The 14,536-nt window shown below is 33.8% G+C and overlaps 2 protein-coding genes across 2 annotated transcripts; one reads left to right on the top strand and one right to left on the bottom strand.

Annotated features, from left to right (window-relative positions):
* Positions 1-1,497: 1,497 nt before the first annotated feature.
* Positions 1,498-3,921, bottom strand: LOC7456263 (uncharacterized). Its single transcript, XM_002310567.4, has 3 exons — positions 3,677-3,921; positions 2,997-3,245; positions 1,498-1,713 (listed from the first exon to the last, which is right to left on the bottom strand). Exons 1-3 carry the CDS (start codon positions 3,695-3,697, stop codon positions 1,660-1,662), a joined length of 324 nt encoding a protein of 107 aa, XP_002310603.1. The 5' UTR covers positions 3,698-3,921; the 3' UTR covers positions 1,498-1,659.
* Positions 3,922-7,549: 3,628 nt separating this feature from the next.
* On the top strand, positions 7,550-14,232 carry LOC7457132 (ABC transporter F family member 5). The gene is made up of 9 exons (XM_002309995.4): positions 7,550-8,561; positions 9,057-9,398; positions 10,102-10,242; positions 10,347-10,526; positions 10,644-10,799; positions 13,075-13,176; positions 13,267-13,395; positions 13,767-13,871; positions 13,957-14,232. Exons 1-9 carry the CDS (start codon positions 7,710-7,712, stop codon positions 14,050-14,052), a joined length of 2,103 nt encoding a protein of 700 aa, XP_002310031.2. The 5' UTR covers positions 7,550-7,709; the 3' UTR covers positions 14,053-14,232.
* The last annotated feature ends 304 nt before the right edge of the window (positions 14,233-14,536 follow it).

Here is a 14,536-nt window from a genome sequence, read left to right as displayed (position 1 = left end):
AAGTTTTTGAATCCTAAAACCCATATTTCAACTCGTTTTCACCTTAAAAACATCTTAAAAACACTTTAAGAACCTTGATAAACCTATTAACAATCCCAAAATATCCTAAAATCACCCTAATAAATGGAAATCAATCGAATTGAAAATACTAAATGAACTTGATCAATTTTTTTCCCAGCATGTTTATAGAAAAACACCACCGTCATTGAACTCGTTTCGAGAAGGTAAACCTATTGATACCAATAAAGATTTTTTATTGCTATAATGTTGCAAACTAAACTTTTTTTTTCTCCTTCACTGTTTTTTAAGCAACTCTCTCTCCTCTCTCAAATCTACAGATATATATATATATATAAAAGTTTTGGACTAAAACGTTTAATGAAAAAACTCGAAAGACCACAAAATAAATTGTAAAAAATCTTGAAGGTATTTTTTCAGAAAAGGCGCCGGCAAAGCAATAATAAAAAAAGTGGATACATGTTTGTTTAATTGTCAAAATTGGTCCCTAAAAACTATATTTTTGTTAACCAACAAAACCAAATCCTATCTTGACAAATCAAACATTAATCCAATACTGAAACATCTTTTTGATTCCTAGAGAACTCGATAGGAACCTATTCAAAATAAATTACGAGCTCAAAATCCCATTGAACTCAATTTACAAGGACCCAATTGATAAAAAAAAGAAGCTAAAAGACTAAAGGAATAAAAAACACAAATCACTATACTGAGGAAATCCATCGTGAATCTTTTTTTTCTGTAATTGGTAATAATGATAGCAGGCGTGAAAACGGGCATCGACCCAGTGAGTAGAAAAAGGCGAGTCTAAATTAAAATTACCCGCCCAGTAGATTAATATAGTCCATAAAACTTCCGTTTAGGAGGTCTTAATCACGTCAAGAGACGGGCAAGTTAGTTCACTCCATTAAATTTTCCTTGAAATGGACACGTTAAAAAGAAAGAAGAGAGGTTTCGATCCAAGAGTTCTTTTCTTTATTGCTGACAGCGAAGATTGCTCCAGTCTCCACTGTGGAATCATGGTCCATGATGCCTGTCAATTGCTTCCCCACAAACCCACTTCATAGCACAAATGTATGGCTTTCGAGCTAAAAAAAACCCCTGCTATGTCCAAAGATCGGATCACTAAAGGAGTTAAAGCTTACCCCACAGCCGAAACCTGCCGGAGCTGGAACTCCAGTGCAGTTCACTTCCAGGCAGTGCTGGCTTAATAAAGCTGATGATCTGCCACAAACATCCACGGCTCTCATTTTCCAGAGGCCATCCTGATAGAACACCTCCCATAACCCACAAGGCCACAAGTGTCCATGCATCAGCACCATAATCACCGGGTAAGCCCCATGATTTCATTCAGTGCAAGACTTCAAGTTCTTCCTTTTTCTGGGAAATAGAAGTATTTTTCTAGCTAATCTAGTAATCAATCATTGATCAGAGAGAAGAGAAGATGCATGGGAGCAAAGAAATATCAATCACCACCAATTTACAAAGGCATCATATGTTTTTTTATATAATATGGAGGTAACGGGATGAAGAACAAAAACGATACCAAAAGAAAAACTAAAACCACAAAAAAGGCTAAACACGAAATGGTCCCCCAAATACATCATCGTCACATGCGACTCGGCACAGATAATTTGTCCTCTAGCCTCTGGCCTTCACACAACAGTTGAAGTAGCTAAAAATGCTCCTCCTTGTCTGCAAGGGAAACCAATAGTGAAAATATGTCCTAATCCGAATTAAAGATAAGGAAATCCAAAGTATTAATTCAAGTGGTTGCAGTTTCAACCATCCCAAGAACTGTATTTCTATTGATGTATCAACTGAACACTTCCTGGATAACAACATCTGTCATGTTGCAAGAGATAAACAAGCAGAAACATTATGTTTCCCGATTGTTTTGAAAATTAAATTTTGTTTAATGTTTTTGAAAATTATTATTATTTGGAAATGTATTAAAATAATTTTTTTTATTTTTTAAAAATTTATTTTAAACAATCTAAAAACAATAAAAAAATAATTAATCTATTATAAAAAAAAATCAATTTTTATAAAAAAAACAAGGTGAACGGAACCAAAACTATCAATACATGTGCACCACTCGCAATTGCGTGCCGTCTAGGCATGTACAGGACTATCCTCACTTCTGTCTGTGGGCACACATCTCTATAATTGCAACAGATGAAAAGTACCTCACAGATTTTTTAAAGTAATATAATTTATTTAAATGCTTGCTTTTAATTCTAAAACCTGCATCCGATCAGACATTAAGCATCTAGAATCACATGAAACAATTATTTAACAATCCAGCTGCTCAATAGCCGACTGATTTTACGTACATGATTTCTTTCGAGTTCTTCCCTCTTCTTATGATCTAAGTTTTTATCGAGAAAGGTACCGATCTGTTCGAAGTTCTAAGAAGATGTGAGAAAATCAATGTGTTAATTATTCTTTTGATGATCAAGAGGTAACACAACATGCCTATTCACTTCGAAATAAATTATGTTGAAAAATCCGTATATCGATCCCACTATAGCTTTGAAAACCACAAAGGAAGATGTGTTTGAACCACTCTACATTCTAATCATATAACATTCATATCCAGTTAATCAACCTAGTCAGCCGTCCCATGTACTGTTGCCAACCAGGCAAGATTATCCTTCTCCCTCTAACTCTCTCTTTTCTTTTTTTGTTATGTTAGATGGACTAATGGGAGGATGATGCCATCGCCAAGTGGAGTAAGCTTTTTATTAATGGACTATATATTACCAAGTTGCTATATTGACCCACCATGTTTAAGAGCACAACCAACAATTCCAAACAATTTTCTCCACCATCCCACCACATGCAGGCCACTATCATCCAAATATTATTTATCATGTTACTCTCTCTATTTCATAACGACCACGATATAACTGTACTTGCTACATCATGTTCAGTAAATTAAGTTGCTCCAAATAAAGCTAAAGAAAGAATCTTACTGTGGGGGAGTGGTGGTGGCCCTCATGGTAATGGTGGTGGCGGTGATGATCTTGAGTTTGAGCAGGTTTTGCAGCGGTTGCTGTTGGATTGATTAGCTCTTCTTCATTGCCAAGACTGGCTCTTGACACATCTTTCTTGTTCTGCTTCCTCATTTCCCTTATTTTTGAGAAATCAAGGGAGTAGTCTGGCAATTCACCCTTCTGGTCCCAGTCCCCAAACTGTGGTACTGATAACCATGGAGCATTTTTCTTCATGGAAAATATGAAACACGTTTGAGTTATGTTTGATTATACATAAAAAGAATCGTTAACAACAACAACTCCAGCATTCCAATACGTTAAAAAAACCCGTTGGAAACAAAAGCAACATAAAGTGATCTTTGACTGTTTCTTGGTTCCCAGCTTTGAAAAAAGTGAATGATTACTTGTTTGAATGTTTCAAAAAGGTAACAAAATAAGAACTCAATTTGAGACCAAAAACGACATAAACACAGATCTGAAAACGGAAAAAAGGGGGTAATTACACTTGCTAAACCATGCGAGAAACTATCTAATATCTACACATTAAAAACTAAATAATGAAACTTGAAGGTTCTTTTAGTTCATTGACAGCAGAAAAAAACTAAACCAACGATAAGACTGATGAAAAGAAAAGAAACAGTGACTTGTAGTAGTAGTACCTGATCCTTACGATCCTCCATGAAAGCTTCTAAGAATTAATGAAGTATAAGAATGAATGGATATATGATAGCACAAGAGAGAGAGGGGCTGGTTTCAGTGCTGAAAGTTAGAGCAGAGAAGAGGGGCTTAGTTTGTATAGAGAATCAAAGAAAGAACAGTGAAGAAACTAAAGAAAGAAGGAGATGGACAGCAAAATGACAGCCTGATTTTTGCAACTTTTCTTTTTTTGATGCAATGGCTAGCTAGTCATCTTATCCCATATATAGGACACGTATTTTTTTTATTTTTTTGACTAAAATGGGTTTCTGTTCTTGTTTTTATTACTGGATACGCCACTGGGTTTGGACACGCTTTTGCACTTCTGCATTTGCTAGCTGTTTTCTAAGGAAAAGTTCCCATCCTTCTTAACGCGGTTGGTGGTTAGGTTTGCCTGCGATGGCGTATCATTTTCATTTCTCTCTCTCTCTCTCTATTTATTTATTTATTTTTAATTTTTTCGGGGTTGTGTAGCACTATTCTATTTTCCAAGTTTCTAGTAATAGCCTGTGACCTCGTGGCACTTGGAAAAATAATATTTAATAATTGTTGCGGGTTGATTATTAAAAAATATATATCAACATTTTTTACCTATTTTTTTAACATAAAAAAATATCAATTATAAGTTAAAAAGTTTATACATATATATATATATTTAATTAAATAAAAAGAATTATTTATACAACTAAAATAAATTATAAATCTTGATTTTTAATCAACCAAAATTAACACTTAAAACCAATAACTTGGTTCATGAATTCAATGACGTTAAATGATTTTTTTATTTAAAATAAATATTTTTAAAATTAAAAATTAATTAAATATAAAGATATTTGTTTGAGCCTCAATTCATTTATAAATATTAAATCAAAACAATTATATTACTTAATAAAATATTAAAAAATAAAATAAAATAAAATTACATCAGACCTCCTATATTTTAATATATTTTTTTACCTTAATATTTTAAAAAATTTCACTTTGCATCATTGTAAAACTAAAATTTCAAATAATATGAAATGACGCTACTACTCTCGTGTATATAATACATTGTAAACTTGAAGGAACGACAGAGCACTCACTCTCAATCTCGTTTCTCTCTCTCCACAACATTCTCCCCATAAAAGTGAAAAAACCCCCAAATCAAAAGGCATTGATAAGCAGATGTTCTTTGATTCAAAAACCACAATCATTACAAAAGTTATTATTATGCATTCAAAAACTAAAACCTTCTTCACAATTATTTACTCTTTCTCTAACCAAATCATGACAACTATAGTATATTTGATTTTCAAACAACTGGGCATGTCCAGTGGTTGCTACTCCATGGTAGTTGAAAAAAACAATTGTATCCAACCTAACGAGAGGGCCATGAACGGGTTGAATAATCAATGGTGAAGAAATAATAGATGGGGTTTTTCAAGGTGGTGCAAGGGCACTTGGTTAGTTACCTTGGGTTTAGATTTGAAGAGAGTAGATTTTCAAGCAAAGATCTACTGGACCACTTGCCACCTCCGGTTGTTCCTGTTATTTGACATCCCCCACCTTTGGATCGTGATAGTTCAGCAGGGAGGAGCTCAGGTAAAAATTCTAGGCGTGGAAGAGATAGGGGATCTGGTTCAAGGCAACACCGCAAGGCCACCGCGGGTAATGGGGAGAAACAAGCCTTCTTGTAGGAGAGGTAAATTTTTGTTTGGAAATTGTTGATGTCTCATATTCTTTCATTGTTGTGAATGCTTGATATCAAATAAGTTCCACAGAAGCTGCAATCATTTAATGTCATCTAGATTTTCATTTCTTGGCGCCCAAATCTTTATTCGCTATCACTTGTGTATTTTGAAAAATTCAGATCAAATCTGGGAATGGAGGGGAAAAAACAAATTGTTTGAAAAAAGTAACGAGGAGGTCCAACACATGCTTGATAAAAGTTTTCCTTGTTAGGTTTTTTAATAGGATGAAAAAGTTATAATTTTCAATATACAAGAAAAATCAATAAAAATTCAATTGTAAAAGATTAAAATAAAAAAAAAACCTAATAAAAAAACAAAAAACGAAAAAGAAGGGGCAAAAAGACTTGGGCATGTGGGCGGTGCTTGGATTTCTAAACAAAAGGCTCAGGTGTGTGGGTTTCGAGTAGTCCCTTCACCTGGGCCTATTTAAAACAAAATTTAGAACGAACGTACCTATCTTTCACTTTGAATATTTTTTTATTATTAAATAGCTACCAAATTTGAGCAAAAAAATCAAGAAAATCAAGAAAACTAGAAAAAAAATAACTGAAAAAACTGAACTGTAAAAAAAAACTGATTAAACAGATTAAAATTTTGAAAAAACCGACCGGTTCGGTTTCTATTTTATAAGTCTAAAACCGAAAAACCCGAATTGAACCGAATCCAAACCAAAAAAACCGAGCTAAACTGGAAAAAAACTAAGCCAAACCGGTTTGAACCGGTTTTTGTCCTAAAACACCGAACTGAAACCGATCGTTTGAACTGGTTTCGGTTTTTTTTTTTTAAAATTTCAGTTTGGTTACTTTATTTTGATAAAAACTGAACCGAATCGAAAATGATCATGCCTATCCAAATTCTAGAAACTTTTAGATATTAGAAAATAAATCAGAGGTGTTTTACATCTAAAAAAATTCATATTTACTATTTTTTATCAAAAAAAACAAAACACTTTTAATATCTTGAGAAACTTATATATAACTTAAAACAACCTAAAATTAAAAAAACAACCCAAAATTAAAAATCTAAAATAAACTAGCGAATAAAAGTTTTTCCAAACTCGAATATATAATTAAGCAAAAAAAGCCCACATTGGAGGTAACACTCAGCCCACCAGAACTAAGAAAGGCTAGGATATAAAGCAGCCAGCTAGATTTGTCTAGCTTTTTTTTTAATTAAAAAGGGACAAATAAAAAAAAGAAAAATGATTCTGTCTGTCCAGGCAGTTTGCAACTCGAGCACGTGGTTGGCGCCTAATCATAAGAAAAACACACAGGTGTCAGTAGCTGACTGGGTAAAATAGAATGCTCAATATTGGGTCAGGAGAATTAGCGCCACAGAACTTAAGAGTGTTTGTTATCTGTTTCCACAGCCACAAAAGTTTCCTTGGAGAAAAAAAATATCAGAGAAACGCATTTTTAAGGCTTAAATTTGTCAGAGACAAAATTGAATAATAATAATAATAATAATAATATATGAATAATTATTGTTCACTTTCATTTATTTTCTAATTTTGTGCAAAAGAAGCGTAAATCTTGATTTTTTTCCAAGTTTATGGTGAAATTTGAAGGAAAAATATTAATGTATGTTTTTTTGTTTTAAAAATGTTTTTTAAAAAAATTGAATTTATTTTATTTTTTTATTTGAAATTAATATTTTTTAGTGTTTTTATATCATTTTAATATGATGATGTTAAAAATAATTTTTTAAAATAAAAAAATATATTTTAATATTTTTTTAAATAATAAATACTTTAAAATACAACTATAGCTTCACTTCCAAACTAACTTTGTGTTTGTTTTAGCTTTTATAATTAAAGTTGTGATAGGGTACAATTTATTTATGCAGAAAACTCAACCATAAAAATTAATTTAATTTTTTTAGTATGTTCACACCCAATCTCAACCTTCACCTCAAATACAAATAACTAGTTGAAGATGTGGTTTCATTAAGCTACAGAATGACAAGACTGGTAATAACTCCAGACTCCACTGCCACAAATTAAATAATAATAATAATAATAATAATCGAAGAGAATTAGAAAAGAAGAAGAAAAAAGAAAAAAGAAAATTCTTACATTCTAAAATTTATCTCTTTTGCAATTAAAATGAATAAAAAGTTGAAAAGCCTCTCCAACACACAACAGTATCTCTTTCTTCATGGGCTGAGTGTTTCTCTCCCCTCCCCTCCACAGATTCTCACTGCCCTGAGAAACACTCTCCCGCCCGAACCCATCATTATTTCCCCTCCCTGTTCTCACTAACCAGTCATGGACTTGTCCACCAAACTCCACTCTACCTTCTTCACCGGCTCAACCTTTTTCAATCCTCGACAAAAATCCACTCTTTTTAAACCGAACCCATCTCTCTTATCCACTAAATACAACACTAATCCCTTCAAATTCCCTACCAGAAGATCGAATTATAAAACCAAAGCACGCTTATCAACTGCCACGGTGGAAACATCTGGTGCTGACTCCAAAACTGACATTGAATCATTGTTTTCGAGCAATTCGGATGTTGAGTTCGACAGGAAACGCTCAAACAAGCAGTCAAACGGTGGGGCTTCAGGGATATCTTCAGGTATTAAGCTAGAAAACATAAGCAAGAGTTATAAAGGAGTTACTGTTTTGAAAGACGTGACTTGGGAGGTGAAAAAAGGTGAGAAAGTTGGATTAGTTGGTGTAAATGGAGCGGGGAAAACGACCCAGTTGAGAATTATAACTGGACAAGAGGAGCCCGATTCAGGGAATGTGATTAAAGCCAAAGCGAATATGAAGATTGCGTTTTTAAGTCAAGAGTTCGAGGTTTCTATGAGTAGGACCGTGAAGGAGGAGTTTATGAGTGCTTTTAAAGAGGAAATGGAGATTGCTGAGAGGCTGGAAAAGGTGCAAAAGGCTATAGAGGGAGCTGTGGAGGATTTGGACTTAATGGGGAGGTTATTGGATGAGTTTGATTTGTTGCAGAGAAGAGCACAAGCTGTGGACTTGGATGAAGTTGATGCAAAGATTAGTAAGTTGATGCCTGAGCTCGGGTTTTCGCCTGAGGACTCAGATAGGTTGGTGGCTTCTTTTAGTGGTGGGTGGCAGATGAGGATGTCGCTTGGGAAGATTTTGCTTCAGGTATAATGTTGTTTTGTTTTCTCTTTTATAATATGTTGGTGTATAGTTTTGAATGATAAGTTTGAGTTCATTTTGTGTAGAAGGTTCAAGTACGGCACCTTTGCTTGAATTTGATTTATTGCCAAGAAAATGGTGTGGTGATGTATTGTTGCTTCCAGAAAATAGATTCGCATTAGTGTTGGTGAAACTGTTTCTTTTTTATTTGAAAATTTCTGAATTTGCAGAGCTTTTTTTTCCTGCTTCACCTCAATCATTGTTAGTGTTTAATATGTGCGTATTCTTTTGGAAGAAGTGATGAGTAGTGGATGCAGCTTGGTCATAACTGAAAACCGGGCTACTTTTTTTGTTTTATTGCCATCACTTTATGGTGTAAAGTAACTTACATTGAGTTTTGAAGCGACAAACAATGGTTGCTCGTTTACATCTAAATATGTTTTGCGATCTTTGGAACAAATAGTCTATAGTCGACTTAAATTTTTAATTGTACATTTGCAGGACCCAGATTTGTTGCTTTTGGATGAACCCACAAACCACCTTGACCTTGACACGATTGAGTGGCTTGAAGGCTATCTCCAGAAGCAAGATGTGCCAATGGTCATCATATCTCATGACAGAGCCTTTCTTGATCAATTATGTACGAAAATTGTGGAGACTGATATGGGCGTGTCAAGGACATTTGAGGGGAATTATTCTCAATACATCATATCAAAAGCAGAATGGGTTGAAGCTCAGCTTGCTGCTTGGGAGAAGCAACAAAAGGAAATTGAGCACACAAGAGAATTAATAAGTAGGTTAGGTGCAGGAGCAAACTCTGGCCGTGCTTCTTCTGCTGAGAAGGTACAGTGAGAATTAAATAGCTCCATCTTGTTTTGATCGAATTTCACTTTGAAATATTTTTTTCTTGGTTATTATTCAAGCATCTTCTTGTTGTCTAATGAGCTACTGTATAGAAAGATTCAGTCTATGCTTTGGTATATTAATATGTTTCCCATCTATTAGAACAACTCTGATACATTTCTTACATTCATCTAAATGTTGAAATTACGTTGTTAACATCACAATGCAATTGTGGAGAAAAATATTCAGAGATAGGTCCCATTCTAATTTTACTAAAAATGTGAACCTTTCATATCTGCATCCTGTTTGAAATCAAAGACAAATGGAGTTCAGAAAATCACATGTAATCAGGATTCTTTAGTTTCTTAGATTGAGATGTCTTCTTCCCTTTTTAAGTTAGCCCACTACATGTGTGGTGGGCAGTTTCTATGCTACCAAACTCACAACATGAAATTTCGTTGTGTTTTTAATTATTTTCTTGCTATTATCTCTATGTAATTAGATCATTTTATGGTAGTAGATTGACTGGTAACCTAGTAAGAAAAATTGATGCTGCCCTAGTTCTTTTTTGCTGCCTTCATATCTAGTTTGTTTTTTCCCCCACCAAGTGAGGTCCTCCTCTACAACCTGGCTCCTGTATTTTTTCCTGGTTGCTTTAGTGTTCACTTAACTTTTCCAAAACATTTACTTTTCATCATTACAGAAACTGGAGAGACTTCAAGAAGAGGATCAAATAGAGAAGCCATTTCAACATAAACAGATGAAGATCAGGTTCCCAGAGCGCGGGAGAAGTGGAAGATCTGTTGTTGCCATCAATAATTTGGAATTTGGTTTTGAGGATAAGGTGAGCTACTTTACAGGGAAGTTGATGTTTGAAATATTGAGTTCTCTATTTCACCTTGATCTTCTAGATATATTATTGATAATTATAGCTTGCTTTTGTACCAGGTGCTTTTTAATAAGACAAATCTTATGATAGAAAGAGGCGAGAAAATTGCTATTATTGGTCCAAATGGATGTGGTAAGAGTACTTTACTGAAACTGATCATGGGCTTAGAGAAGCCAACAGGAGGCCAAATTATGGTTGGGGAACATAATGTACTACCAAACTATTTTGAGCAGAACCAGGTGTGCTTTCCTAATCAATCAGATGTCATTTCCCTTTAATCCAGTGACTCCTTCATGGTTTCTTGCTAATTTTAATTGTTAGACAGATCAACTGAGTATAGTCTGTTCTCTTTGTAGGCTGAGGCACTTGATTTAGATAAAACAGTAATTCAAACAGTGGAAGAAGTTGCGGAGGACTGGAGACTTGATGATATAAAGGGACTCCTTGGTCGTTGTAACTTCAAAGCTGATATGCTTGATAGAAAAGTTTCACTTTTGAGTGGTGGTGAGAAGGTAAACTAAACTGGGATTCTCCTATTAAACCTTAAATGTCATATATTTGCACTCTCTATGCACTATTGTTTCTTTTACCTTGTGTTTGGAATCCGCTGAATTTAATTTTGTTTTAGAGGTTTTAATGAAATCTTATGTTTGAAATCATTTTAAATTTTTGAGTGTCAAGATTGAATTCTAAATGGAATCCAATCTCTAAAAATGGTAAAAAAGTAAATCCGATGTCAACCTCTTTGATTTACTACATTAAAAAGAAGAAATTAATGTTAAAACTAGCTTTCCAAATTACCTATCTGCCCATCTCTTGTTTTAGAGACCTTTGAAGAAATAAGATGAAGGTGATGAGCGTAATATAAGAAACAAAATGAATTGAATTCTATTTCTTCCAAACATGTGAATTCAATTTATTTATCAATTGAATTCAATTAATATAATTGATTCTAAATAGCATGTAAAGAAATTTCTTTTGCATTTTGAAGCATTTATTGAAAATTGCTTCCATTCTTTAGTACATATTATTTTGCATGGAGCTCATGATACTAGACAGGTTTAACATACATTATCTACTGAAAATTTGGATGAGAAAACAAATAATACTTCCTTCAATGTCTCATGGTCAATATATTTTTCTATTCCTTTTTAATGAGATGGATACTTGGCTTTGTTTCAATGATATGTATCATTGCTGATGCTTATCATTATGCGCTGCTGAGTTCAACAAATCAGTGCAAGCACAATATAATTTCCTTCCTCACATAATAACAAGATGAAGTTAGGCTATATTCATCTAGCCATAATGCATATCATAAGCTGCACACCACTCCTACATAGGATGAGGCTCTTGATACATATAAAATTATGGACCAAGGAGAAAGAAGCTCGGCGAGAAGAGGAGTGTACCATGAGAGAAACAAGGAGGTCTCCTCTTCACAATCATTAGTGGTTATTTTTGTTGGACATGATGATTAGGATTGTTGAGGGATCTGCAGAAGAATTTTAAATTAATCATGGTTTCATGAATGAGTTGAGATTTGGCTTGGTGGGTTTACATCAGGGTTTGCTAAAGAAGGTTCACCTTTTCTTGTCCATGCTCATGAATGCTCAAATCTCAATCACATGTCACTGTGACATAAATCATACTCTAGTTTCTATCACACTATTGGTTCCCTGCAAGAACTTTCTTATGGGTGAAGGCCACCTCTTCTATACACATAAATACACTTCCTAATTACATCATTTTCTACAATACTGTACTCCTAATTTGGATATTATTGTATCCACTGGATCTGCCTAATATGATATCTCCTGGCTCCCTATGCATCGTCACCAATCCTCACCTGTCATGTTTGATCTTCCTTTTCCTTTTGATGAATAACTTTAGGTATTGAAAGCCACGTTTGATCTTTCAAAGTATTTCTTGCACATTTTTTTTGGATTTCATGTTAATTATTGCATTACTTGCATGCAGCACTGCATCACCTCAATATTTATTTAATAACTAGCTAACATGCCCTTGTGTTAAACCTGAAAATGTTATTTATCATGAAAAAGAAGTGAAATTATTAGTATGTTGGTATCATTAGTAAGAAATCAGTCTAATTTCATGACCAAATACAATCATCATAGTTTTTGATATGCTAATAAACCATTCAATATATCATTTTAGAGGTTAGTCTTGATTAAATGTAATCAAAACTTGTAATTCTGTTGGTCTTCCTAGAATTTAGTTGGTCCTTTTGCTTTTAATTTAACTTTTCATTCTCTCATGGACTTATGAATGTTAAACTCATTAGAAGTAGAGTACTCAACTGATAAAATCACAAAAATTACAAGCTGTTGATACCCCAGATTGAAAATATTTTAAACTGAATATGATTCCTATTAGCATTTGTACTTTAAGTCAGTCATCTAAATATTCACTGATCGTAATAGTTTGCATGGATGTTTTATCCACATAAAAATAATAAAACTCATTAAGGTGTAAAAATATTTGCACTTCTATATATAGCATAGACAAATTCAGTAAGGAACCCATCACCTTAATTAATTATATGCTTTTTGTGATGAATAGGCTTTTGGTACATGACATGACAACTAGCTTCTTGTTATTGGTTGAGTGGGTTCATTTTTACAACTTTGTATCACTGGAACACGGATTATACCAGCCATGATTTTCTATACGAATTCTTTTAATTTTGCTGTCGTCCATTTTCTAATATTTTTTCTTTTAATGAAGCTTGAAGTTTTGAGAGTGTTGTTTTTCTGTTTCATTCAGGCACGTTTAGCATTTTGCAAATTCATGGTAAAACCTTCAACTTTACTAGTTTTGGACGAACCAACTAATCACTTGGATATACCTTCAAAAGAGATGCTTGAGGTTTGGTCTTTTCCTTATTTCTTTCCATTCCTTCTGCATTTTATTTTGCTTTAGATATTGCAGTCAATTTATGCCTGATTATGACATCAGGAGGCCATATCAGAATACAGTGGCACAGTCATTACAGTTTCTCATGACCGGTACTTCATAAAGCAAATAGTTAATAGAGTAGTGGAAGTCAAAGACGACAAGTTACAGGATTATGCAGGCGATTACAATGTAAGTCCGTTTACCTCTCTCTCTTCCCTCATCCACAACTATACATCTTTGGGCGTGCTATTCACCTAGAGTAATGGTAGCAAAGTCGCAAGACTGACATCTAAAACTGGGTCGATTTATTTTCAAGCCTGTTTCATGTTGAAATTGTATTTAACCACAATGAATATTCATATGAATGTCTGATTAGCGAGTTCAAAGTTTTTATTATGGAACTGGGTGATCAGGCCTCATTTATTTTTACTCGGATCTTGATATATTGAAGATTAAGAAACCAAAGTTTCTTACTAAGGCGCAAGTAGAAGTCTGGGGTTTATTTTAATCTTAAACTTTGGATGCTAATGGTTTTGGGGCTCAATTTTTGTGATCCACAGTATTATCTAGAGAAAAATCTGGACGCAAGGGAGAAAGAGCTTGAACGTGAGGCAGAGCTTGAGGACAAGGCTCCCAAAGTAAAGGCCAAATCCAAGATGTCAAAGGTGAGTTCTATCCTCTTGTCCACTCCAACTACAAAGTAAACAATGGCGGTGATTTGAGCCATAGTTTTGTCGTCTTTTATTACAGGCTGAGAAGGAAGCTCGAAAGAAACAAAAAATGAAGGCCTTTCAAGCTGCCAAACAAAAGTCAAAAGGGTCGAAGAATGCTAAGAGATGGAATTGACAGCTTTACACTAAAAGATTGAACATCACACTTCGTTAAACTAATTTTATCTTGTAAAGATCCTAGGAAGTGAGGTGGCCTGTTTTGTGCCAGGAACTCGACCTTTGTATATAAGATCAATAGAAAGGCAGGTCTTGGTTCAAAATTGAAATGGGAAATCTTGTGATCCAAGTTTCTGCTTCTGGTTTGACCATGTTATAAATTGTTTACGGCAGGACAAGATCTTTATAAATGTATGTGACGGTCTGATTAAATTTTTTTAATGTAAAAAAAAATCTAGATAATGTATTTTATAGTAAGAAAAGAATTTAAACCATGTGAGGGTTAACTCAATATGAATTGATCGACTTGACAGGATTAAAAATAACTTAAATAATTATTAAAAACATAGTTTATGTAGTTTGACTAAAAAATAATTTCAAGATATCTTTTTTTAAAATATTGAAACCAAAATATATTAGATTAACTTGGTTTAACCCGAATT

The sequence above is a fragment of the Populus trichocarpa genome, chromosome 7, assembly GCF_000002775.5.
Source record: "Populus trichocarpa isolate Nisqually-1 chromosome 7, P.trichocarpa_v4.1, whole genome shotgun sequence".
Lineage (NCBI taxonomy): Eukaryota > Viridiplantae > Streptophyta > Magnoliopsida > Malpighiales > Salicaceae > Populus > Populus trichocarpa.
Note: the sequence above shows the minus strand (reverse complement) of the source record. Positions and strands in the feature narration are given on the sequence as shown.

Bases quoted from the DNA above. Each gene is read 5' to 3' on its own strand.
- LOC7457132 (XM_002309995.4), top strand. From the start codon at position 7,710: ATGGACTTGTCCACCAAACTCCACTCTACCTTCTTCACCGGCTCAACC. The intron at 8,562-9,056 runs GTATAATGTTGT...GTACATTTGCAG, and splicing joins TTGGGAAGATTTTGCTTCAG to GACCCAGATTTGTTGCTTTT. The intron at 10,243-10,346 runs GTGAGCTACTTT...CTTTTGTACCAG, and splicing joins AATTTGGTTTTGAGGATAAG to GTGCTTTTTAATAAGACAAA.
- LOC7456263 (XM_002310567.4), bottom strand. From the start codon at position 3,697: ATGGAGGATCGTAAGGATCAG. The intron at 3,246-3,676 runs GTACTACTACTA...TTTTCCATGAAG, and splicing joins TGGAGGATCGTAAGGATCAG to AAAAATGCTCCATGGTTATC. The intron at 1,714-2,996 runs GTAAGATTCTTT...TTTCCCTTGCAG, and splicing joins GCCACCACCACTCCCCCACA to ACAAGGAGGAGCATTTTTAG.